This window comes from Ursus americanus, chromosome 10 (genome assembly GCF_024610735.1).
Source record: "Ursus americanus isolate L20-20 chromosome 10, mUrsAme1.1.p, whole genome shotgun sequence".
NCBI classification, from domain to species: Eukaryota; Metazoa; Chordata; class Mammalia; order Carnivora; family Ursidae; genus Ursus; species Ursus americanus.
The window spans coordinates 53,485,309-53,512,377 of NC_142136.1; the positions used below are offsets into that span (position 1 = coordinate 53,485,309).

Consider the following 27,069-nt stretch of genomic DNA (forward strand, 5'->3'; position numbering starts at 1 on the left):
AAGAGGAAAAAAATCTATCGAAAACAAATTTGCATTAGAGTTAAATAAAAAATGCCCAATTATAACTCTTGTAATACTAATGGTCAATTCTCCCTCTGGGTTCTTAACAGCTATTGGATTCATGATTTACAAAGAGGATGCTTGACCCCAGGGAAAGCAATTAACATCCCTTTCACCACAAAGCATTCTTTGCTCAAGGTTTCTGAGAGCTGGAAGGAATTGTAAAAGAATCAATACAATAAAATCAATGTTAAAGTGTGATTTACATAATACTCTCTAGATTCAGGAGATACGAAAAATTCTGATTATCTTATTAATGAGGGAGTGCATAGAAACAAAAGAATATAAGGTGATAAGTAACTGCTAAGGGTTTTCTCCCCAGCCACAGTTAAATCTGAGCCTTAAAGTCAGAAAAACAGACAGCAATGGAGCAGAAATATCGTGAACCACCGTCTCCTCTCACAAGTCATTCCATCTTGATCAGTTCTGTCTTCCCAAGTCTAGCTTGTTTACTAGTCCCGAGGAATTACAGAGATGTGTCTACATGGGCCAGCTAGTTACAGAGCAAAGACTCATGACCCAGTCTCATTTATCCCCACACAGAGCTGAAACTGTGTGCACACCGGACAGGTTTACTTGGCACTTCATTCTCTTTAACAATCGCAGAAGAAAGACGGGGACTTTCTCTCTGGATGCTTGACAGGCAAATGCTGTAGAAATCCATTATACCTAGGAGTAAAAACAATTAGGCAATCAGCCAGTTGCAAATTTGGGGGCTCCAGTTTTAATGGGCCATGCAGGCTTTTCTTGATGGGTGATCAAAGGATATCGTGTGATGAGGAAACGAAAGGCAAACTGAGGCCAAAGCAGAAGCCGACACCCTGTAATCCCCTCCCCCCCATGTATGCAGCATTCCTCAGACACTCCTGGCTGCCCTAAAGGACAAAGAAACAGTTTTGGTTTTTTTTTTTAAGATTTTATTTTTAAGTAATCTCTACACCCAACACGGGGCTCAAACTTACAACCCCGGGATCAAGAGTCACATGCTCTATTGACTGATCCAGCCAGGCACCCCTACAACTTGATGTGTTTTTTTGTTTGTTTTGTTTTTTAATGTTTTTTAAATTATATTATGTTAGTCACCATACAGTACATCCCCGGTTTCTGATGTAAAGTTCGATGTTTCATTAGTTGCGTATAACACCCAGTGCACCATGCAATACGTGCCCTCCTTACTACCCATCACCAGTCTATCCCATTCCCCCACCCTCCTCCCCTCTGAGGCCCTCAGTTAAAGAAACAGTTAACCTATAGATACTACAATCTTGCAAGACTTGAGTCTCCTTCAGTTTACAAATGTCTTAGCAGTTTACAAGAACAAAGCTATCGGTAACCTACCTTCCAGAAGGAAATGTATGTAGACACAATGAAATTTCCTTACGACCTACAGCCCATTGACAAGTCCTTGAAACAGGCACGGTGACATTCCTCTAGGAATTCAGCTGCTAAGGGCAAAGGGCAGTCCTAGCCTGACCCCCTCCCCTCCACCAAGATCCCATAATCTACTTTAACGTATAAAAATTCCTTTGGAAACAATTACTTTATCTCTAACCCCCCCCCCCAAGATACGAATCGGCAATCATCCCCCAAGCATATGGCCCACCGATATACGTCTGAAGGGTCTCGTGATTAAGGTTTTATTAGACGGTAATAATTCCTTAGAGACTCATGCTATCCTTAACCCCCTTCCCACTTGAAGGTATATAATAGGCCATTCCTCACCACCCCGGGGCAGCAGCTCTTTCTGCCCACGGGTCCTGTCCCCGTGCTTTAATAAACCACCAATTTTGCACCAAAGACGCCTCAAGAATTCTATCTTGGTTGTCGGCTCCGGACTCCACCCCACTGGACTTCACCTGTACCTCATCATTGTGGGGGAAATAAAAAAGACTATGGCTTTGGGCTTGAGGGACAAAGAGGATATGAGCCTGGAAACCAGAGTATTGCAGGTGGATTGCAAGCTGCTCTCCCTGAGGTACTCTTCCACTGTTCAGGGTATACTTTTTTTATTATTGTATTTATTTATTTGACACAGAGAGAGAGAGAGAGATCGAGCACAAGCAGGGGGAGAGGCAGGCAGAGGGAGAGGCAGAAGCAGACTCCCCACTGAGCAGGGAGCCAGCTGTGGGGCTCAATTCCAGGACCCTGGGATTCCAGGACCCTGGGATCCATGACCTGAGCTGAAGGCAGACACTTAACCGACTGAGCCACCCAGGTGCCCCTGGATATACTTTTTAATCCAAGTAGTCATTGGCCTATGACCCAGCCTTCACATGATGAAAACCTCACTCACTGGCCTTCACTCGGGTCTGTGCCAGAATCAAGTTTTTATCTTTCATCTCATGGGAATGATGCTGGGAAATTTTTTCCAAAGAATAAATGATAGACTTTGAATATAACAGCTTTGTGATCCCTAATGAAATGCTGCGTCTATGAATAATCATTAATGGCTGCCGACATCACAAAAAGAAAGAAAACTGGGCATGATACATCTCATGCTGAAAGTGCACAAGAGCCCATATGAAGGAAATAGTCTTCACCTTCACCAAAATAGAACCAGGGTCTGATTATGCTTCAAGATCTAACTACCGATTTGTAGGAAATCAAAGGGAAGGAGAAATATCATAAATGACACCCTGAGGATACAATCAACAAAATACAGAATGGAGAAACGTGTACAGGAAATCTAATCTAGTTTTTAGAAGATTTTCTTTTAAAGTTCATTTTCTTAGTAATCTCTACACCAACATGGGGCTTGAACTCATGACCCTGAGATCAAGAGTGCTCTTCAGCCAGGCACACCTAGTGTTTTGTTTTTTAAATAACAATGAGAGAGAAAATGCAAGCTAAAAGACATCTCAACCAATCACAATGCATGATCCTTGGATCCCAATCTAGACTATAAAAATTTTTTATTTTTTAAGATTTTTTTAAAAAATGTGTTTTCTAAGTGTTTTTCAGAATTGCAGTAAAGGGACACCTGGGTGGCTCAGTCAGTTAAGCATCTGCTTTCAGCTCAGGTCATGATCCCAGGGTCCAGGGAGGGAGTCCTGCGTGTGCTCCCTGCTTGGTGGGGAGCTTGCTTCTCTCTCTGCCTGCTTCTCCCTCTGCCTGTCTGTCGCTCCCCCTGCTTGAGCTCACTCTCTCTCTCTGGCAAATAAATAAATAAATAAAATCTTTTTAAAAATTTGTTGTAAAGTGATGCCTGGGTGGCTCAGTTGGTTAAGTGTCTGCCTTTAGCTCAGGTCATGACCCCAGCCAGGGTCCTGGGATCCAGTTCCTCATCAGGCTCCTTGCTCAGCAGGGAGCCTGCTTCTCCCTTTGCCTGCGGCTCCTCCGGCTTGTGCGCGTGCCCGCTCTCTCTCTGACAAATAAATAAATAAAATCGTTTTTAAAAATTGCAGTAAAATACATATAACACAAAATTTACCATTTTTAACCATTTTCAGGTGTACAATTCAGTGACCTTAAATTCATTCACATTATTGTTGAACTGTCATCATCCATCTCCTGGATCCTTTCACCTTGCAAAATAGATACTCTGTATCATTAAATACTAACTCCTCATTCCTTCCTCCTTTTACTCCCGGCAACCGCCATTTTACCTTTTTTCCTACCATGTTTTATGAAGTTGACTACTCTAAGTACCTCATATAAGTGGAATTGTACATATTTGTCCTTTTGTGACTGGCTTATCTTGCTTAGCATAATGTCCTTAAGGCTCATCCATGTTATAGCATGTGACAGAATTTCCTTCCTTTTTTTAAGGCTGAATAATATTCCAGTGTGTGTGTGTGTGTATTTGCATGTGTTTGTTTATCCTTTCTTCCTCCCATGGACACTTGTGTTGCTTCCACCTTTTGGCTATTGTGAATAATGTTGCTATGAGAAAAAGCATTTTTAAGCTCTGGCCAAAATGATGTATAATCTTTTTCCCCTTTCCCTTTTCCTGTTGGTTGGAACATGTAGACATTGTGGTCCACCATGTAGAGAAGGGCAACACCCCAGAGATGGTGAAATAGTAAGATGGAAGAACCATTGGCCCCCAGCTACTTCATGGAACAGAGTCAACTCAGCTGTTTACATGGGAGAGAAGTAAAAGTTACATTGGAAAACAAGAGCTCTCCTTACAGAAAGGAGCCGTAAACTGAACTTGTCTCCACTCTACCCATTGATGGGGGAGGCATGGGCTTGCTTTAGCTAAAACTGTCACCTAACCCGACCTATGAAAACTACCCTGCCCATAATGATAAGTGTATTGGGGTAGGAAGTCTGATGCATCAATATGGAAATCCCTAGATTTTGCTCTTAGCAGGAATGTGGACATAATTCCTCATTGATATTCAGTACATGTGGCTTCTCTGGCTTTGAAATCTGAACACTAGTGAGGGTCCATCTGTTTAATATGGTATTTTAGGACTTACTGTTATTTGTGGTTTTTATCTGGGTACTTTGACCAACTATTTCAATGCTATTTCTTAACCATAACTTTATTGAATATATAAAGTGTGATCCAAAAGTTTTGGTAAACCTATCTGAAAACAAATTGGATTTCATTAGAGCAATGACAAGTTAAATTTTCTCATGCTTTATTTAATACTTTATTCCCAGAGTAATCCCTAATGGACAATTAAATTGACTTACTGAGAATGAGGGCTTCTCGGAGGCCATGGCAGCCATACGTTACCTCATACACAAGGCACTTAACACAAGCAATTCAACTGAATTATGTCATCTGCCAGGCAAAATACATCCAGAGTCTTGTCTGAACTCCCAGAGGGAACAATACTCTGTGGGCGCTTGCATGTGTTTTGTTTCCTGTTACTGAGTTATCACTTGTCCAATGGTCCCATTCTGCTACACAGCAAGGAATCCCAAAACCCGGTCGGTTCTACCTCTTGAATCTATCAGTATGTGTCCTTATTCATCTGCTTCTCTTCATCTCCGCCGCCACCTTCCTAATCCAAACCACTGTCCTCTTCTGCTTGGATTAGTGCAATAATGTCTGAGCTAGTCTCCTGGTTTCCATTCTCGTCCCTTCCTATCCATTTTTTTCCCATAGCAGTTAGAGGAATGTTTTTAAACATGTAAATCTGAGGGGTGCCTGGTTGGCTCAGTCGGAAGAGCATGTGACTCTTGATCTCGAGGTCGTGAGTTTGAGCCCCATGATGGGGAAAGAGATTATTTTTAAAAAATAATACACCTTAGAAAATGTAAATCTGATTATTTTGTATTCAAGCTTCCAATTTTTCTGCAAGTTTGGGGTGTCTGGGTGGCTCAGTTGGTTAAGCTTCCGAATCTTGGTTTCGGCTCAGGACATGATCTCAGGGTCATGAGATCAATCCCCTTGTTGGGCTCCATGCTCACCATGGAATCTGCTCAAGATTCTCTCTCCCTCCCTTTCTACCCCTCCCCTGCTCTCTCTCTCTTTTTCTCAAATAAATAAATAAAATCTTTAACAATAAACAAACTTTTCTGCAAGTTTATATTCGATCTGAACAAGACTTCCAGGGTCTTGCATTGCCTGCTCCCCTCATTCCCTCTCCAACTGCCTCCCCGCTCAGCTACTGAGCCCTGCTCATGGGCATCCTCTCTGTTCCACAGACACAAACATACAGGTCCTTCTCCTTTTAGGGTTTGCAGAGGCCACTACCTTTTTCCAGAGCACTAAACGATTGAATACATTAAACACTAAGCTAATAAAACCCCCAAACGCATCACTTCCCAACGATTTTACTGTCGTCTGTGCTCTTGCTCGTGTTTACATCTCCTGGATCCGTATGGTGAATACCGTAGAGGGGCATGCTGCTATGCATTTCATCCACCTCTACGCTGCAAATCAGGCAAACACAACAAACCAGGGCTTTTCCCGGGGGTTAGCAGAAGCCAGTTGTGAAACATTACTAGCACACCGCGGGTATGCTAAATCCTTTTTGTGCTTCCTTTCAATTATTTGACGATATAATTAATGAAGTTACCAACTAATTTTCACGTTATAGTGTTAACTCCTTTTGGTTTGTTTTCTCATTTAGTCGTATAAGAACTGCATGAGGTAGGTATAATTACCCCATTTTATAAGCCAGGAAATCGGTGTAGAGATGATAAAGTAGGTAGGTGAGTAGGCAGCAGAGCTATGACTTGAAAATATGTTTGACTCCAAAGCTCACGTTCAACAATATGGAAACTGTTTCAGGGGGTATTTCTTTTTGATTGTGCATAACTGGGGAAACAAGGAATCTCCCAGGGAAGATGGGTATTCTGTGGAAGAGAGAACTGACGAGGTAAAGGGAAGCGCAGGGAGGATTTAGAGATGGGGTGTTAGGGGCACCTGGCTGGCTCAGTCAGTAGAGCATACAACTCTTGATCTCAGTGAGTTTGAGCTTCATGTTGGGTATAGAGATTACTTAAAGAAAATAAAATCTTAAAAAAAAATAACCAATACATAGTAAGTCTAGTGTACGAAGAAGAGTTCTATGGTGGTGTTCTTTGCCTTGCTAGAATGTTTTTGAGTATGAACAAATAGAACCTCTGGCCTGGAAAAACACTGGGCCCATGCGGTATGGCCAGGGACAATATCTGCAATACAAGCAGGAAGAGGTAGGGTCCCCAGAAAAAGAGACTTGAGACGTAGCTTTCGTGACACAAGAGAAGTCATTTCGGGTCCCCAGCTAGTTTCTGTGGTCTATGCCCTAAGGCTCTACTTGTCTTAGCACCCTTCTTGCAGAACTTCCCAGGACGTGTCAGATTACAAAGAAATGCAAAACTTCGGTAGTTAAGGATTTTTAAGGGAACGAAAGAAATGAAAAGATGAGCAGTCTCTACCGAACCAGGAAATAGGCTAACCGTATCAGAGACAATCAATGGTAAAACTCCCAGTGTTGTTTCAAAAGTAAGCAAGACCCTGCATTCCTTACCTGAGAAAATCAGCCAAGACCCCACCCAGTATACCGCTCTCAGAGCATGTTCAAAGCCCCACAGTTACCTCTGCCTCATTATGATGTTCAACAAGTCTCCACCCAAGGAGGAGCACAAACCTCGCTGACGTAACACAGGATGCCTGCAGCAGAGGCATGTTTTCCAAGTACGCCTGCGCAAACTTATTCCCGCCTTTACATGCAATGACAAAGCTCCCCTTTCTGAATATTCATCCCAAACCCTAAATAAATAGAACCTGTTCACCCCTGCTCAGGGAGTCACAGGTTTGGAAATTATTCCCCGTGATCTCAGTATTTGCTGCAAGTAAAGATTACTTTGTGTGACAATTCTACCTGGTGTGGTCTCTACCTGTAACTCACCAAGGAACTCAGGTTAGTTTGGTTACAAGACTCAGCTACTGATAATATTCGAATTCTCTCAACTCACTTGCAGCATCTCTTCGAATGACAGTATGGTTATACTATAGTGGCTACATGATAGAATTGTGGTGTTCTGAATTTACAAGGCCCGGCGGAATTCCCTACTGACTTCTTGGGAAAAATTTCAGCCAGCAGTGAGTTCTTGAGCCCTCCCTCCTTGCCTTGCATTTGTGCCTTAAAAGATTTAATAAGAATTTGACTAGTCAATCATCTGGGAGAGCAAAGAACTTTGAAGTAATCTTTTTGGGCACTGAACCCTGTATCTCTGATGATCAGTTTTATCTGTCAACTTGATTGAGCCTCTGGTTGCCTAGATATTTGGTCAAACATTATTCTGGGTGTGTGTCAGGGTGTTAATGAATGGATTAACATTTGATAAAATAGATTGTCCTCTCGTGTGGCTGGGCCTAATCCAATCCATTGAAGGCCTAAATTAAAAAAAAAAAATGTTCAGTAGGGGAGAATTCCCTTTCTCTGTCAGTCTTCAAGCTGGGACATTAGACTCAGACTGGAACTTACACCATTAGTTCTGCCTCTCAGGCCTTGGGCCTCAGAGTGGAAGTGTACCATCGGCTCTCCTGGTCTCCAGCCTGCCAATATAAATATAATATATATGTTCTCCTAATGTTGCTGGACAAAGTGGTGAAAGAAAAGGACAAGCTCAGGGATTTGAACTCCCAGTTCAAGCCTGCCTACAGGACCAGAAAGCTAAAAAGATAAAAGATAAAGAAGATGAAGATAAAGACCTTTATCTCCTGTAGCTGCAGGGCTGAGGGGGCTAAAAATCAAACACAGTTGCTCCTTTGGGGATTCCCTGAATTACCACACAGGTTGAACTCCCAGCCTCAAAGGTTGTATTTAAGTGAGGGCATTGATTGAGAAAGAATGGGATCCTGTGTCTTTGGAATGGGGATGTGTGAAAAGACCCAGATGAAGATGAAGCTGCGAACATTGAAGCCCTAAATTCTTTCTATTTTATTTATTTGAGATAGAGAGAGCGCGTGCATGCACACGAGTCGGGGGGAGGGGCAAAGGGAGAGGGAGAAGCAGGCTCACTGCTAAGCAAGGAGCCCGACTTGGGGCTTGATCCTAGGACTCTGGGATCATGACCCAAGCCAAAGACGGATGCTTAACCATCTGGGACACCCAGGTGCCCCTGAAGCCCTAAATTCTGATGAATCTTCTTTGCCAGTGGAAGTGGCCTTCCCACCCCCACGTAGAAGCAGCTTCCTCACCTCCAGTGGCAGTGTCCTCTACATCCCCTAATCTCCCCTGAGAAGATTAAGAAAGACATTGTAGGGGAGAGGGGTGGGGGAATGGGATAGACTGGTGATGGGTAGTAAGGAGGGCACATATTGCATGGTGCACTGGGTGTTATACGCAACTAATGAATCATTGAACTTTACATCAGAAACCAGGGATGTACTGTATGGTGACTAACATAATATAATAAAAAAAATTAAAAAAAAAAAAGAAAGACATTGTAATAGCTTCCCATAAGGCAGTTGTCTTGCCTGAAAATGCTAATTCTCCTCAGGACTCACCATTCACCATCTCTTTGCTCCTAGACCTATAACTAGACTCAAGTTCCATCAGGCCCCAAGGATGAGGTACAAAGTATGACCCAGAAGTGCACTATACTTCAAAGAATTACTTAAGTTTTATATTTTTTTTTAAAAAGATTTTATTTATTTGAGAGAGAGAGCATAAGTGGGGGGGAGGGGCAGAGGCAGAGGGAGAGGGAGAAGCCGACTCCCCACTGAGCAGGGAGCCTGATGCGGGACTCAATCCCAGGACCCTGGGATCATGACCTGAGCTGAAGGCAGACACTTAACTGACTGAGCCGCCTAGGTGCCCCAGTTTTATAATTTACACAAGTGGAAATCCAGGGAACATGTGTGTTTGAGGATGGATATTAAGGGTGTGGGATCAAGGGGCGCCTGGGTGGCACAGCGGTTAAGCGTCTGCCTTCGGCTCAGGGCGTGATCCTGGCGTTCTGGGATCGAGTCCCACATCAGGCTCCTCCGTTATGAGCCTGCTTCTTCCTCTCCCACTCCCCCTGCTTGTGTTCCCTCTCTCGCTGGCTGTCTCTATCTCTGTCAAATAAATAAATAAAATCTTTAAAAAAAAAAAAAGGGTGTGGGATCATGGTGGAAGGAACACAAAGTTGGATCAGGCCAAAATTATTGCTGTCTGGCACATAATGGGCCCTCAGGAAGGTGAAAATCTGTCTGTGATACCCAATACTTTGTTGGTCTCCAGAGTAAATCTGTGACTCTGGTTCACAGTGTTAGTTTGGCAGTCAGTTAGGTTCTAACAGGATGGCTGTGTTTCAGGATTTCTTTTCCTTTAGTGCCCACGGTTTTTGGTCATGCCACTTCAGAGGATGAAGAGATAGACCAGAGGAAGTGTGGCGGGCAGTGAAGCAGAGTTTATTGGGCGATAGCACAAAGCTCCCAAAGAGGAAGGGGACCAGAGAGGTTTGCCGTCTTGGTGTTTAAATCTAGGGGATTTTAATGAGACTGTTGGTGGGCTGTTTTATCTGATGAACCCTCCACACACCTGTCACCCAATCAGGTTTTTGTCCATGCCCTCATTTACCTATCAGATAGTTGTTTGTGTGGGAGAGGGTGGAGGGCTCCTTTCAGGGTGGTGTAGAATAACAGGATGGGGTCTTTTTCCTTGTAAGGGTAGTTTTCTCTTAGGACAGGAGCCCCTTGCTCCTGCCTGCCGTTCTGCTGACTATCCTCCATTAGCTGGGGGCCAGCAAAGGGAGAGTCAGGGTCAGCTAACAGGAAAATCAGATATCTGTCCTGACAGCACTCTAAAATAAAGCAACAAGAAGCTGGATCAAAGCAGACAGGCCCAAGATAAAGGCCAGAGACCCTGGCCAAGTAAGGGAGAAAGGTGAAACCTTGCTCCCAAAGAAATCCAGTCCCCAGATAATAAATTATCCATCCCCTTGTTAGCAACCGTCAATAAATGATAGAGACCCAAACCCCAGGGCACACAACTCTCCCTTGAGCTTGACCACTCTCACATCTCGAGAATGTTCTCTCACTTTCATAAACTCTTCACCTGCACCTCTCAACTACTGTGTCTGGTCTGTCCTTGATTTCTTTTTTGTGGGGAGACTAAGAACCTCCCGCAACATCCCGGAGACAGGTTGGGCGAAGGCCTCAGGGCCTGGTGGTCTCCCCACTCCACCTAGCAACAGCAGAGCCCTCCCTCGTCCTTTTCTCTCACAGCTCATAAGCATTCCTCCTCAAGCTGGGAATTTGGAAAGGACAGATGAAAATTTGTTCTTTGTTCAACACTACGTGAGGATGGGGTGCTAAATAGTTTTTTCTTCTTCCCTATGTATGTACGTACATGTGTATGTATGCATGTATTTAGTAAGCGTTATGCCCAAAATGGGGCTTGATCTCAGGACTTCAAGATTCAGGTGATCAAGAGTCACATACTCTTCTGATTGAGCCAGCCAGGCACCCCACCCTATGTAATCACTTTAAAATCTTGCACTTTTCTCTTTCTTCTCTAGCCATTTCTTCTTTACCCATTTGTTCTCCCTTATTCCCTACACACACACACACACACACACACACACTCATTTTAGGTCTTCCCATGACCCATAGATCAAAGGTCTTAATCCTTTAAAGTCCATTACTAGGGTGCTCCAGGCTACATTAATTCCCTTTTCTCATGGTCTCATATTTCAATGTATTCCTTCTGTTGGATCAAAGCTCAAAGCAGCTCTTTTCACCCTTTATTTGTTTTAAGGCCTTTTTGTAAGCTTTGACGCAAGAATGTAACCTTCCTTTTCAACCCATGCCTGGTCTCCCATCTTTCCTATTAGTGTTCTCAGCTGACCATGGAAACCTGACAACTTTTCCTGGCTCTATGCTGCACAGACATGGAATTTCCTCAATTATGTGCATGGCTCTGATGTTTGATTCAATACAGCACTTGCCATTCTTACATAGTTTACTATTTGTTTCTCTTTCAGCAAATGTTCATTCAGCTAAAGCCTGTTGAAATCTGACAATGTGTCAAGTACTGTGCTAGCTGTTGTGGATACAAAATGAATAAAACACTCTTTCCACCTAGGAGGAGCTCATAGTCTAGAAAGCAAAGGCAGCATGTAAACATGTATATAGTAGTGCAGGGTGATAAGTATCACACTGTGATGTGAAGAAAAACCAGCTTCCTCTGGGGAATTTAATAAAAGGTTTCCTAGGAAGTGACATTTCTGAAAGTCTTGAAACCCACGTAGGAGTTTGCCAATCAGAGGACAGGGGTGAGAAGGAGGGGTAAGGGGGGAATAGGGCATCTGTCTATGAGTAGAGGGCATCCATTGTGCAGAGGGTGCGAAATAATTGAGGAAGATCCTGATGTGTTCGGGGAGGTCCGACGGTTGGGTGTTGTTCGATGTGTGATTGAGTGGCAGGGATCAAATTGAGGGCCTTCGAAGAGAAGATTGAATTTTATGCTAGGTGCAAGAAGACAGAGAGGAAACTGTTTAAAGCCAGGGAGTTGGAATCAGGTTTGTCTTACAGGTCTAAAGTTTGTCGTTGATCTAATTATATGGACTGCGTTTTGGAGTCTGAAAGGCGTGTGAGGATAGACTTTCACCTGAGACACTCCCCGCCTTTTTTTTTTCGGGTCTACAAACAGCATGTTTTCAGCATTCTCAGGGCTACACTGTCCGATTCTAGCGCCCACGTGCGCTAATTCACTTACTCTTTTTATTATTCCCACACTGTCCTCAAAAATTGTTTCTCTCCTTGGCCAGGGTTGGACACATACTGACAGCTTTTGTCTCTTTGAACCCCATTTTTCTGTCTTGACGCTGTCTTTCTTCACTTATGCTGACCTGGTCTTTAAATGTGTTGTGGACATTTTGTTTCATCCTACCCTGTGTGTTAATCACTCAGATGCAACCAGACTCAATAGCCACGCCCACTCAAGAAAGTGCCTAACTAGGAGGTTTGTCCGCACCGGCGCGCCGTACTGACGGTCGCACCGCGCAGGCGCAATTCCCGCCTCCCGGCGGCGTGTTTCTCTTTCCGGGGATTCCCTGTATCTTGGCGGGTGGACGCGGTTTCTTCATAGCCTGCCTCTGGCCGCGGCGTACCCTGTTCTCCAGTTGTTTGCTCCGCAGGCCCCCAGGTCCGGGGCCGCTGCTCTGGCCCACTCGCCTCCACTGGCAACAGACCCATGGCCGAGCGTGGGGAACTCGATCTGACCGGCGCCAAACAGAACACCGGTGTATGGCTAGTCAAGGTATGTTCGTGCGGCTCTCGCTTGCGCTTCTCCTAGTTTAAGTAGTTGAACTGACTTGAGACTGTCCCATTCCATGAGACTTTTAAAGTTCTCTACGGCTATCTCGTTAGAGCTATACATAGCTTCAGAGGCAGGAGTCGTGCAAACTAGTTTGCAGGTGAGGCAATTAGTTGAGGGACTCTTTAATTGAGACAATTAAGAGTCCGAACCTCCCTGGAACGGATTCCTTTCCCCACCGTGTGGTTTTTCTGGGGTCTTGTGCTGGTGTTCTCCGACTCGAGTGGTGTATTTTAACGCAGACTGAAGAATTTATCTACTTTTGGTGAAAGTGTTTTTAATCGTGAGTCTGTGTAAGGAAGTTGAGTGTCTGCTTCCTGTACAATTTTCTCGGTCAGAAAGTAGAACGGGCCACTGTGTACCCTTAACGTGTTCTTTTAGGTTGATGGCCCTTATTGGAGTTCTCAGGAGAGCTGAGAGAGCTCTGAACTCACGGAAGGAGAGGCCATTGAACTGGAGTGTTCTTTTAGAGTGTTTTTTTTGTAAAGGCAGCAATCTTGATTAGCCCTGAGTGAGCACAGTATTTGTGCTTTACTTTTTCATATCGAGGAGTGTTGTCTCCTGGGGAGTTTCATAAGACATATTTATGTTCAAAATGTGAATATGGCAGTCTTTGAACTAGGACCTTTGGTTTTTTAATTTTTTTAAAACTTTTATCACATGGTTGAATTCTCATCAGTTAAATCTGAGGGGGCACTTCCTGTCCACCTCTCTAAAACTCCCTTATGATCAATTGCTAGCATGTTAAACCTGTATTATATTTTTCAAAGCACTGGTCACAGTCTAAAGTGATTGTATGTTCATGTATTCAGTGTTGGTTACCTCCTTCTCTCTAGTGTGGGTGCACTCACACACATTCTATGAGAATGGGTTCCTTGCCTGTCCCAACCAGAATTGTGTTTGACACATGGTAATTGCTCAACAGATATGGAATGAATGAATGAATGAATCACCTCTTATTTATTATTTTCAACCCCAGTCTTACACTCTGGCACTCATATGACTTCTCACACCTATGTCAGTATTATGTCCTAAAAGGCTGGGGTAAATTTCTCCTAGGGCATTTCTCTACTGCATGCCAAATGGAGGAAATCATTAAGATCTCCCTTGCAGATTGAAAGAGCTTGAAAAAATGGTAGAACTTGAGATGATACATTAATTCCTGGAGCACAATCAATGCTCAGTGAATATTGTTTGCCTTACACAATTGGATGGGTAGACAGAGGCATTAGCATAGTATATTATGGAGAGTGGAACAGAAATGCAAGACTGAAAATGCATATTAACATGGTGTGTCCTGGAAAACAAAGGAGATTATTATGCCTCAGAGCAGAAGGTTTGTGTAAAAAAAAAAAGTTTGGGACCATATACTCATATTATCATATTGTGAAATGGAGATGTCTTAACTTCAGCCTTCAGGAAGTGAGGAACCTGTTGGAGGGTTTTGAGTAAGGCAAGGATGCAAATAATTCAATGGGGGAAAAAAAAAAAAGCTTGAGAGGACAATAACCGGAATCAAAATTAGAAAATTATCTCAGCATCATAGATATGTGATAATGAAGTCTGGGGAGTTAGGGAAACTTTTTCAGTAAAAGTTGTTGGGATTTGTTGACTGACTTAAATGAGAATGTGCAGGAATATAATCTAAAATGAAGTTAAAAAATTTTAGTGTTCTCTAGTGTGGGTATTTGAATACATTTTATCTCTTTAAAAAGAACTCAAGCCAATGATTTGTTCTTGTTGTGTAAAGGTAAGTAGATTACTTACTGTTTACAGTGTCACTGTTTTTTCTTACCAGCTTGGCATACAGTGTATCTTCTTTTCTAATTTTAAGTATCAAAAAAACAAAAAACCCACCAGGCTTGCAGATAGATCTTTCCAGGGTGGGAAAGAACTTTCTTGCCAGTTCTTGTTCTTTGATAAATTTATCTCTGAAAGATGACGAAAATTGCTAGCAAATACTTTGTGCCCTAAAGTCCACTCCTGTTCTTTTTTTATTTGACAACTTTTTGTTTCTGCTCTAATAAAGGAGACCCAAGGACAATGGGGTTTGATTTGCATAGCTGTCAGATAACTTGAACTTGTTTCATTTGCACTGGTTTGTATCTAGTGTGATTTTCATGCCCATACTTGAGTATACTTGGATTTTCATCTCTGAATTATAGGAATAAATTATAGGACGACATCAAATTGTAATAGGTTCATTTTCGGCTTTCTTTGCATGATATTAAAATATAACATATTAGAAAGTGTGTCTTCCTTCTTATCCAGTCAGAATTTGTGAACAGAATTACCTGATTTCACATCTTTACTCTATATGTTCATATTTCTCATTGTGGGAGCACCTGGGTGGCTCAGTCAAGCATCCGCCTTCCGCTCAGGTCATGATCCCAGGGTCGAGCCCCACATCTGGTTCCTTGGTCAGCGGGGAGCCTGCTTCTCCCTCTGCCTGCTGCTCCCCCTGCTTGTGCTTTCTCTCTGTCAAATAAATAAATCTTAAAAAAAAATTTAAAAAGGAGACCTCCAAAAACCCCCCATATTTCTCATTATAAATAATACTTCGAGTTCTGTTCTTTGAGGATCATTTGCTGCAAAATGTGTAAATTTCTTCTTAGAGTATCTCAAAGTTCATGGGCCATATTGCACATATTAATTCCATCACTAGAAAGGTATAAAACAGGAGAAATACAGTAAGGTATAATATACATGTAAGATCTTTGAGTGTTTTGAGCAGGAAAATAGTTGTTTTTCCGGCTGGAACGGGGAAGACTTCATGGAGAAGGTGACATTTAAGAAGAGGGTATGGAGTTGATTAGTTAGGAAAAAAACTTCCCAGCAGGGCTGGGGAGAACTAGAGTGTGTTCAGAAAAAAGCAAATATAGAAGATTGTGTCCCAGAATATCCAGTACCTGTACTGTTCTGGCTTAATGAAATGCCATTTCTGGGGTTTGAATATCTTAAATCTACAAGAGATTGATGATCTAAACAAATTTTGATAGGTAGTAGACATGATTGGATTTAACTGTATGATAGATGTCATCTGCTAAAACATAAAGTCACAGTTTTTATCTTGTCGGGGAGCTAGTCCTTGTAGTTTGCATTACCTTGTTCTATGGCTCAGTCTCTGCCAGCCGGTCACACTATTACTACACACCTTATACCAAAGCGTGGCTTAAAAATTGTAGAATGTTTGAAAATATTTTAGCATAGTTCTGTAGTTTGACTTCCAATATTTAGACTTTCGTTAAAATCATGTCTAGTTGGTTGGCTGGGCGGTAAGGTACATACATGATAGGGAAGAGGAGATAATGTTAGCAAGGTTATTAGTAGTGGTGGGATTTTTGTAAGTAATGAATATCATACTGAGGCCTGAATTGTAACAAATACTACCTCTTTTTTGGGAAAAAGCAAGTGGAGGTACTGAGAAGGGCTGCGGTAGGTCTAATCATCAGCTTTCTAGCCAGCAAAAAGTTGTTTTTAACCCAGTCAGCCTTCCTCTTTTAGGCATTTTGACTAATGTTTGTTGGAGAAGAGGATCAGGACAGGAGACAGGCAGAAAAGGGAACTTAGCTTTTATATGTACCAAATATATATATACAAAGCAAACTTATGAAGTAGATACTGAATATCTGTATTTTTCAGTTGATGAAATTGAGGCTTAGGGAGGTTATTTTACCCAAGTATGGAACAGTGTTTTAAATTTAGGTCTGTTTGGCTACACAGCTCATGCCAAGAATAGGAAATGTCTTTTTTCCAACTTAGATCTCTTTCATGAGTTGTCTCCCTGGGGAATAGAGGTGCTGTGGGGACTTCATTTCTTTCCCTCCCTCCCTCCCTCCCTTCCTTCCTGAGAGAGAGAAAGCACAAGTGAGAGGGAGGGGCAGAGGGAGAGGGAGAAGCAGACTCCCTGCTGAGCAGGGAGCCCAGTGTGGGACTCAACCCCAGGACCCTGAGATCATGACGTGAGCCAAAGGCAGATACTTAACCAGCTGAGCCACCCAGGTGTCCCTGGGGACTTCATTTTTGTGACCTTGGATTTTGTTCCATGTGGTGATCTTCAAGAAAACTTGGGAGTAAAAGCTGTCTGTTGCAGATTGGGCTTCTTGGAAAGCTGATTCTGAGATGATTAGGTTTACCAGGGAGTGCTCTTGGGATCATTACCTGTGGAAGGAAGAAGACAAACGGGATTGGATAGAGGGTGTGATGCAGTCTCAAGGAAAGGTGAAGGTGATTCCACAGGGAGTCTTCCAGGTGTCCTGATTTGGGGTGAGGTATACCGTATGTTGACCAACCATTGCATGTGGCCAGAGGAAGGAAAAAAGAAAGAAATGAAGCCCCCACATCACCTCTCCTCAGTGAAGGCAATGCCGAAGAGGGGCTAACCGCTAAGGGCTCTTTGTGGCCACACTCCCAGCAGCTGGGAAAATAAGGCCTTCAGCCCTAAAGGGAGAAATGGGTATCACATCACAGTGTCCATTACAGTACCCTTAATTTGCTTGTATTCTCGGAGAGACAGGGTTCGGAGACTAGTAGTTGGGGAACTAAATATTTGCTGAAGCAAAGTTGGCAAAGAAGCTCAGGGGAATAATATCTATACATACCACCTTTGCACCTTGGCTTCAAAGTCATGGTTGACTTCACTGCTCTACCTGCCATGAGCGAATGGGTACGTGGGTTGATTCATCCCACAGGCTTTCAGTGATTGCCAGTCATTGTGCCAGGCTCTGAGTATGTTATGGTGAGCAGAAACAGACATGGCCCATGCTTTGTGAACTAGGATTTATAGTTACTGCAGGAGACAGGCATTCATCAAATATTAGTCCTAATGAAAGCAGTTACAGACTTATCTGTGTGGACAGTGAAGCCAGGAATACTGTTTTGTGAGTGTGGATAATAAACTTGACCTAGTCTAGGGGGTCAAGGGAGGCTTCCCTGAGGAAGTAATGCTTAAGTGAGTCATTTTCTGTTACTGTCTTCAGAAATCGCCAAAAACATCCCCTGTTGTACCTATTATCTTGTCTCCATCTGATTTTCTTTCATGAATGTGGAGACGGCGGAAACAACACATATCTCACAAGTGACATGTTGACATGAGTGTTTTGGGAAAATTTACTAAGAGAGTAGAATTCAGGTGTTCTTTTAAAAAAAAGGTAATTATGTGAGGAGATGATATGTTAATTAGCTTGACTGTAGTAACCATTTCACTATGTATATCAGGTCATCATTTTGTATACCTTAAATATATACAATTTTATTAAAAAATAAAAGAAAATGTTTTAGTTAAAAATATCAGCCATTCAAAGTAGTATTTTGGAGGCTTGGGACCATGTATGCTATTAGTTTTTCTTCCTCATCTCCCTCCCTTTTTTCAGACTTAACACTAATGGGCTGAAACTTCTGGGAAGCTCATTTCCATAAGCACTTGGTGTAGAGAGTTATAAGTGTATGATTGACATACTATTCTCAATGTATTCAGTTTTTCATTGAAAGAGTATAGCATTTTGGCAAACTTTTGAATTAAATAAGCTGGTAGGCTTCCCTGGAAACTTATGATTTTATTATAATGATGATAATGCAGTATGAGTTACAAACTTATTTTTATCAATTAACTTCTGGAGCATAATCTTTTTTGTAAGTTGTCAATTGCTTGTATTATGTACAATTTATTGTAATGAATTTGATTCTTAATTTTGTTTTAGTGTATGATATAGACTTCACTTAGAACTTCTGGTTGTTTGGTAGCTAAAATTGTAGTCTCCAGCAGTTTGATCAGAGACTCTTGTGACTTGGTTAATGTAGTGAGGAAGTGTGGTCTCTTCAAGAGTTCCAGTGCTCCAAAATATTCTTGTCTCTCCTTTATCTTAATAGCATCTCCAGGAACCAGCAATAAGTGGACGGAGGCAGACTAGAAAATAGTGCTCTTCACTATTGGCATTTTCTTCCTTCCCCCGTATTTTAAGGTAGATCTCTGAAATAAGGTTTCTCTCTGAGAATGCAGTGAGGTTTATTAAAATTAAATTCTTTATCCTAGATATATCCCAATAATGTTGTCATTATTATTACATTAACTTTAGCTAATGTTTCTTCAGTATCTAGTCATTAAAATAACTGCTCCTGCTATGTGCCAGGCTATTCTAGATGCTAGGGATATGGCAGAAAACAAAACAGACAAAATATCTCCCTCCTGCAGATTACATTCCAATGGGGAAGGAGAAGAGACAGTAAATGAACACATATATAGCCCGTGATAAGTGCTCTGAAAAAAAAAATGAATAAGGTGGAATGTATAGTAAGTAGCTGGGGATGCTGTTTTAAATAGGGTGGGAGAAGGGCCTCACTGATAAGGTGGTCTGTGATCAGAGACCCAGAAGATATTATGGGGGCATGCCCTCCAGATATCTGGGGGGGAAGTATTCCAGACAGAAGGAACAGCAATTTAAAGGCCCTTAGATATGAGGTGCTGGGAATGTGCACAGATCAGTATGGTTAGAGTCAAGTGAGTGAGAGAAAGTAGTAGGAGATGAGGCCATAGGCTAGCAGGGGGCTGAAACATGTAAGATATGATAGGATTTTTACTCTGAGTGACATGGGGAGGGAGTAGCCCTAGAGCAGCAACCTGGCATGGTGATTATGGAGCTAGACTGCCTAGGTTAGAATCCTGGCTTCATCACTAGTAATTGTGAGACCTTAGGCAAATCACTTTTTGGTTTCATTTTTTTTTATCTGCAAAAATGGGATAATAATAGAGCCTGTGTGGCTCAGTCAGTTGAGCGTCTGGCTCTTGGTTTTGGCTCAGGTCATGATCTCTCGGTTGTGGGATCCAGCCCTGCATCGGACTCTGTGCACAGTGTGGAGTCTGTTTCAGATTCTCTCTCCCTCTCACTCTATCTCTCAAATAAATAAATAAAATCTAAAAAAAACCCCTGGGATAATAGAGTTGTTATGAGAATTAAGTGAAGTAACATTTGTAAAGTGATTAGAAATGTACCTGGCTTGTAGAAAGCACCATGTAGATGTCTATTAAATAAATTGAAAGGCTTTGAGCAGAATAGTAGTATTTGACTTATTTTTTTTTTTTTTAAAGATTTTATTTATTTATTTGACAGAGAGACAGCCAGTGAGAGAGGGAACACAACAGGGGGCGTGTGAGAGGAAGAAGCAGGCTCCTAGCAGAGGAGCCTGATGTAGGGCTTGATCCCAGACCGCTGGGATCACGCCCTGAGCCGAAGGCAGACGCTTAACGACTGCGCCACCGAGGCGCCCCTTGACTTATGTTTTAGGATGATGACTCTGGCTGCTGTATTGAGAATAAACTAGACGTGGACAAGAGTGGAATTTAGGATCTGGAGGCTATTACAATTATACAAAGGATGATGGTGTCTTGGACTAGGATGGTAACCCTGGAATTGGTGAAAAGGGGCTTGAGTCCTGATATAATTTGGAGATGTTGCTCACAGGATATATGAGTTGGTTGGATGTGGAATTGAGATAAAAGTAGCTATTCAGGGTTAACTGCACAAACTTTCGGACTGAGTACCTGGAAGAATGGAGTTGACTTTTACTGAGAGATAGAAAATTGCAGGAGGAGCAGGTTATGAGGGAGAAATTAGAGTTCTGGTATGGGTATTTGAAGTTTGAAATGTCCACTGAATATTCAGATGGAGAGCTTGAATAGGCAATTGGATATGTAAGTTGGAACTTGAGGGGAGAGCCTGGACTTGCTCTAAATTTGGGAGTTGTTATTATACAGATGGTATTTAAAGTCACAAGACTGGATGAGATTACATAAGATTGAGTGCAGGTAGAGAAGAGAAGAGGCCTGAGGACTGAAACCAGAGCCCTCTACAGGTGAGAGGCTGGGAAGATGAGAATCTAGATGTGTGGGGACCAAAAAGGAGAGTCCAGAGAAGTATGAGGAAAATCAAGAGAGATTGTGGTGCCTTGAAGTCAAGTGAAGAAAGTGTTTGAAGAAGGAGGAAACAGTTCTCAAATATTGTTGATAAGTGTGAAAGATGAGGAATATACACTGACTTGGAGACGTGGAGATATTTGGTAACTAGGGTCATCACTTTCCGTGGAGTGGTAGAGAGGAAGTCCTATCTAGAGTGAAACAAAATGGCAGAGGAGGAACTGTAGTCAGCCAGCCAGGACAACTCTTTCAAAAAGCTTTGCTGAAAAGAGAGGTGGAAAAATGGGACAGTGTGTGGAAAGAATTATAGACTCTGCTCTGACTAGGTATGTGAGCTTGAGCAAATTTGCTAATTTCCCTGTGCCTCAGCTTCATTTACAAAATGGAGGAAATAACAGGATTGTGTGAAGATTAAGTGGTTAATATATTTAAAACATTTAGAAGAGTGCTTGCACTTAATGTATTAGTTATCTGTTGCTATATTACCACGGACTTAGAAGCTTAAAACAACATACATTTATTATTTCATGGTTTCTATGGATCAGGAGCCCTGGCGTGGCTTAATTGGGTCCCCTGCTTCAGAGTCTCTCACAGGTTACAGTCAAGGTGTCAGCCAGGGCTGAATTCTCATCTGAAGTTGTGACTAGGGAAAGATTGTTTCCAAGCATGTGTGGTTGGCAGAACTCAGTTCCTCTGGGTTATTGGACCTAGGGCCTAGGTTTCCTATCTGCCTGCTGACCTGAGCCTGTCCTTAGATTCTTGCCACCTGGGCCTCGCCAGCATGGACAGTGTACAGACTGAAAAAACTAGAGAAGCAAGATAGAAGTCACCATCTTATGTAACCTAATCACAGAAGTAACATGTTTGCACTGTTGGTGGGAATGCAAACCAGTGCAGCCACTGTGAAAAACAGCATGGAGGTTCCTCAAAAAGTTAAAAATAGAACTACCCTAGGATCCAGCAATCACACTACTGGGTATTTACCCAAACAATGCAAAAATGCTAATTCAGAGGGATATATGCACCCCTATGTTTATAGTAGCATTATCTGTAATAGCTAAGATATGGAGACAGCCCACGTGTCCATTGATTGTTGAATGGATAAAGAAGATGTGGTATGTGTACACACACACACACACACACACACACACACACACACACAGTGGAATATTATTCAGCCATAAAAAAGAACGAAGTCTTGCCATTTGCAATGACACGGATGGATCTAGAGAGTGTTATGCCAAGTGAAATAAGTCAGTCAGAGAAAGACAAATACCATATGATATCAGTCATATGTGAAATTTAAAAAACAAAACAGGTGAGCAAAGGTGGGGGAAGAGAGAGAAACCAAGAAATACTCTTAACTACAAAGAACAAACTGATGGTTACCAGAGGGAAGGTGAATGGGGGGATGGGTGAAATAGGTGATGGGGATTAAGGAGTGCACTTGTGATGAGCACTGGGTAATGAAAATAAAAACTTAAAAAAAAAAAAAAGAAAATGGGGTGCCTGCCTGGCTCAGTTGGTAGAGCATGTGACTCTTGATCTCAGGGTCATGAGTTCAAGCCTTATGTTGGGGGTGGAACCCACTTAAAAAGAAAAGACATGGACTAATTTTGTAGCCAAAAAGTAAAAATAAATAAAAGAATCCTAGCCAAAGGGGAAGGGGAGTAACATCCCATCACCTTTGCCATGTTGTATTGATGAGAAGCAAGTCACAGATCCCCTTCTCACTCAAGGAGAGGCAATTACACAAGGGTGTGAATATCAGGAGGTGAGGATCATTGGGTCCATCTTAAGAGTGTTCCTGCCACATGTAGGAAGCACTCTAGTGTTAGCGGTCATCATCATGGTCATCATTCTGATGGGGGAATGATTAGAGAAGAGGAGAGAGGAGAAAAATGGTAGAATTGAAGGAAAGATGTCCTTCATTACAGGGGAAGAAATTCAGTGCACAAGTGGAGGGATTGACCATTGTTCATCTGTTGTTTTTAGAGAGGAAGTCAGAGTTAAAGGCCTCAGCTGTGGCTGCATGGTAGCTGTAGAGGTTCTCTTTTGATCCTCTTTCCCTAGTTGGGAGAGAAGTGAGGTTATCAGCACAGAAGGAGAAGGGAGGGAGAGGTGCTGTTGGCTTGAGAAGTGAAGAGAACTTGTGACTCAGCTGTAGCGGGAGAGCGGATTGACGAGGGAGATGGAGTTCAATTGCCAAGCATCTTGAAGGGCTTACTTGATGTAAGTAGCCGTATATTTCAAGTGAGACTAGTTAGACATCACTGTGAATTTTTCTCCAGCTGCTCAGGTATAGTGTGGAGAAGTAACACAATCAAATCAAACTAATTAATTAAGTAGCAGTAGAAATTGGCTTTAATCGGGTTCTGCCAGGCCAGCATGATCAAGGAGGTAGGGGCAAGGGAATGATTGACTGAAGACAGGACATACACAGCTAGGGAGACGTGCAGAGGTGTTGGAGTCAGTGATTTGAAGGGATGGAAAAACTGTCGGGGTTGAAATACTGAGGAGACAGCCAGGAAGTTAGTGGTTAGTGTGATTGCTTAAAATACAAATTATGGGAGGGATACTGTTACTGACTGGGAGAAAATCTTATGGCATCTTTATATGTACAGGACTCATTTGAACCAGTAACTTGGAATATGATGAAGAAAAGACACCCATCTTTCTCCTATGGGCTTTATTAGGGAATATGACTAGTGTTCAATAATTTTGGTGTATAGTATGCACATGTAATTGAAGAAATGCCATTAGAATTTTTTTTAAACCTTTTATTCCTGAATTTTTGCTATATCTAAACAAAGCATTGCCATTTTTTAGGTAATCAAGTGGTTTTTTTTGCAAATGAAATCTTGGTAAATAGAATTTTTTTTTCTTCCCACTTTGGAAGCTCTGACTCTGTTCTACACTCATGTTCATGTTACTATTCCAAGATTGCTGGGGGAAATAGTAGTGACACCTGACACTCATTGAGTGCTTGCCTTATGTGAGGTATTATGCTTCATGCTTTATTTGTGGTATCTCATTCCTCACAGTAGGCTAGCCGTGAAGGTGTTTGCTGATTCCACAGTTCAAACTGCCTCTTAGAAGAAATAGTAGTGATTCTCAGAATATATTCTCTTAACCTTTTCGGGAATTAGAACCCTTCTGATTGTATATATCTAGTTACCCAGACTGCCTGGGTTTGAATCCGGGCTCCATCATTTACAAATTATATGATTTTGGCCAAATTATATAATTCCTGAATATTGCAGATTCATGATCTGTAAAATGAGGGTAATTAACAGTACCTACCTCATAGAGATGTGAGGATTAATGGGGTAGATATATGGAAACTGCTTATAACAATGTCAGGAAAGTAGTATTATATAAAAGTTAGCTATGATATTTAGTCATTTATTTCAGATCTTTTATCATTGGTCAGAGTTATTATCTTACAATAGAACTTGACTTTTGAAATCATCTTAAATTTTGTGGTATCTCTAAATAATATGTTAGAGTATTATAGTCCTCTGAAAAACCTTTTCTGGTAGCCTTTCTCATGTCTGAACTTTCATTGGACTTATTTGGGAACATGAGTTAACACTGTTTTGTTAAGATATTTGACTAGTGTTAGTATTGTGTCACCAGCTTGATTGACTTTAAGCTCTGTGAAATTTAAAATGATTTCTTAGTATCTCTTCTAGTGCAAAATGTATTATGGGAGCATAATAATTAATGATCAGTTACTATAGGCAGAAAATAAAATAGAAGCAGTATATAATTTCATGTTTAAGAAGTTTGTTAGTATCTAAAACATAGTCTTACTAGTGTTTTGTTTTATTTTTTTTTTAGGTTCCTAAATATTTGTCACAGCAATGGGCTAAAGCCCCTGGAAGAGGTGAGGTTGGGAAACTGCGGATTGCCAAGTAAGTTATTTCTATATTTTTTTACATCTTAAAAAGCTGTTTTTTGAAATTTTTATAGGCGTTTCAAAATGTAATAACAGTTCTTTTTCAGATAGAGAATGTACTTGGAAAAAGAGAAGTAATGAGCGTATTAAGACTTGTCAAGATGTGTGCATACATGTATTTGTGCATATGTGTATGGATACCTGTGCATGCACACACACACACACACACACCCTCTGTAGTGATAGGTGTAAAGTCAGATTTATTGGCAAAACTTATTGGCAGTGAAGCAGCAGAGTATGTCATTCCCTCGTCCCTCCATCGTCTCCACGTCTTCTGAGGAGGTATGCTGGGGTTGGGCATAACTGGATGCACCCCATTAAGTGCTTCAGTAGAAAGATTTTGCCATTGTGCCACCATGTCTATCTGTAGAGGCATTGGAAATGTCTAGGGAACACCTGGTAAGTAGTGTAATCGTGTAGTTTTCCTGGTTGAAGAAATGGTCTTGTTAGAAAGGGAAGCCTCTAAAGCTCAGTTGATGTCAGCCAGAGGCCTTGTATTCCACTCTGTCCATTCTTAACCCAACTCTAATCAGATTTTTATACGCGCTCCTCCACTGAAATAGCTCTAGTTTGTCATCACTGTCTTCCTCTTTATCAGTTAGCTTTTGCTTCATAACAAATCAAAATTTAGTGGCTTAGAACAAAAACCATTTTATTTCCTTATTTTTCTGTGGGGCAGTTCTGTTTGGGGCTGACCTGGCTGGTCTTCCTGGCTAGAGTGGCCTCACTCATGTGTATAGTAGTTGGCTTGCTGTCAGCTGGGGCAGTGGCCATGTGTGTTTCATCTCCAACGTACTCATTCACGTGATGGTGAAAGTGTTTGCATCATGGTTGCCAACGTCCTACTGAGGATGCAACTCATATAGCCAAACCCAGATTCTAGTGGGATGCAATAGACACCACTCTTGGTGGGAGTCACTGCAAAGGATTTGGAGTCCTTTTTTGCATTCTAGCACATGCACATTCCTAAATCTGAGTCATCTACCAGCCTTCCTGATTGTCCTTCAACAGAATTGGGCCTATTGATCATTCCTATCCTCAAATCCTTTTTTTCATTTCACTTCTGGGACCCCACTCTCTTGATTATCTAACCTCATGGACTGTTCCTTCTCAATCTGTTGCTGGCTCCTTCTCATCTTCTCAGTTTCTACATGTTACTTGACCCCAGGGTTTTCTTTCTAGTTCTTTTTTGTTCTTTCCTTACTTACCTTTGTTCTGACATATCTTTTAACTCTTCATTTTGTTTTAATAAGATATTGATTGGAAACAGGCATGCTTTTATATCCAAAGTTCTAAAGTTAGATAGGGATGAGTAATATCTTATTTTCTCAAGAAATGACTACATGTTTAATTGCAGAACCAGATTTGAATTCAGGCCTTTGAATGGTAAGAAAACTCCAGTAAGTTTCCATTCCAGCCCTGTTACTTGCTATCAGTGAGACTTTATACAGGTCACTTCATCTTCTGAATTTAGATTCCTTATTCCTAAAGTTGCTTGTTTTGAATCCAGTGAGATAATTTGGAAATGGTTGTCATTTATTTGTATATTTAACTTTATGAAATGAACCTATTTCTGCCAAGTTGAGGATAAATCGCTTTTTTTGCGAGTTGTCTTTTATTGAAAGAAAAAAGGAACCACACTTTGTATACTTTCAGTTGAAATCTGTGATCTTTTTTCTTTTTCAACATGGAATCCTTTGTAATGCCAATAATTACCTACTTTTTCTGTGGTGGACTTCAGAATTTCTAATAATTGGCTTTACTGAAAATGGGAGCCGCTATCAAGATAAAAATCTCAGCAGTGTGTGTCACTGAAGAAAGGCAGACTACAGGAAAAATGCATTTAAGTGGTGAACCATGTGGTTTTATGTAATAACTAGACCAGAGCTCCAGACCTGGGTTCTAGTCCTAAGTGGCTCTTGAAAGTTGTTTGGCCTTATCTCTCTAAGCCGTAGCTTTCTTGTTTGTAAAATGTGGGTAATAATGCCTTACCAACCCATAAAGTATTTATGTGACAAAGGAAATAGCTTAGGGTTTATTAAAATGCTTTGTAAACTCAAATGTTGTCCTTTTTCTGCCGTGAATATCGCATTCCTCAAAACCTCTGTGTGAAGAAAATACCTGGTTGAGGACTGTAACATCTTTTTTTTTTTTTTTTGGTGTGGGGAAGAAGGGACTAGTATGGGAAATCGCGTAAAAGCCGAGGTTCAGGGAAACCTCTGCAAGTCCGTGATCCCTGAAGTAGAATAAAGACAGCATGCTAAAAAAGCAGCGGCGGGGGTACCACAGGTTTACTTTATTACCCTTTGCTGGATAGAAAGTGTCAAGCTCTTTTTCTTCCTTATTTAAAGCAGGTGGTTTACACAGTTGCATCTAATATTGGGTGGCCATGCCCCCAGGTTTGCCTGGACAGTCCCAGTTTATGTGTTTCCCTGTGCAGCGAT

The 27,069-nt window shown here is 41.7% G+C and overlaps 1 protein-coding gene across 2 annotated transcripts in view; it reads left to right on the forward strand.

The window, feature by feature from the left end:
* Positions 1–12,463: 12,463 nt before the first annotated feature.
* Positions 12,464–27,069, forward strand: part of GTF2F2 (general transcription factor IIF subunit 2) — a 133,783-nt gene continuing 119,177 nt past the window's right edge. Inside the window, exons 1-2 of one of the 2 annotated variants that reach the window (XM_087865131.1) lie at positions 12,464–12,698; positions 24,508–24,581. In XM_087865131.1, the coding sequence (XP_087721257.1) occupies positions 12,633–12,698; positions 24,508–24,581 (140 nt within the window). In that variant the 5' untranslated portion in view covers positions 12,464–12,632. The remainder of the gene's footprint in view (positions 12,699–24,507; positions 24,582–27,069) is intronic. The other variant, XM_045796778.2, reaches the window with a different exon arrangement.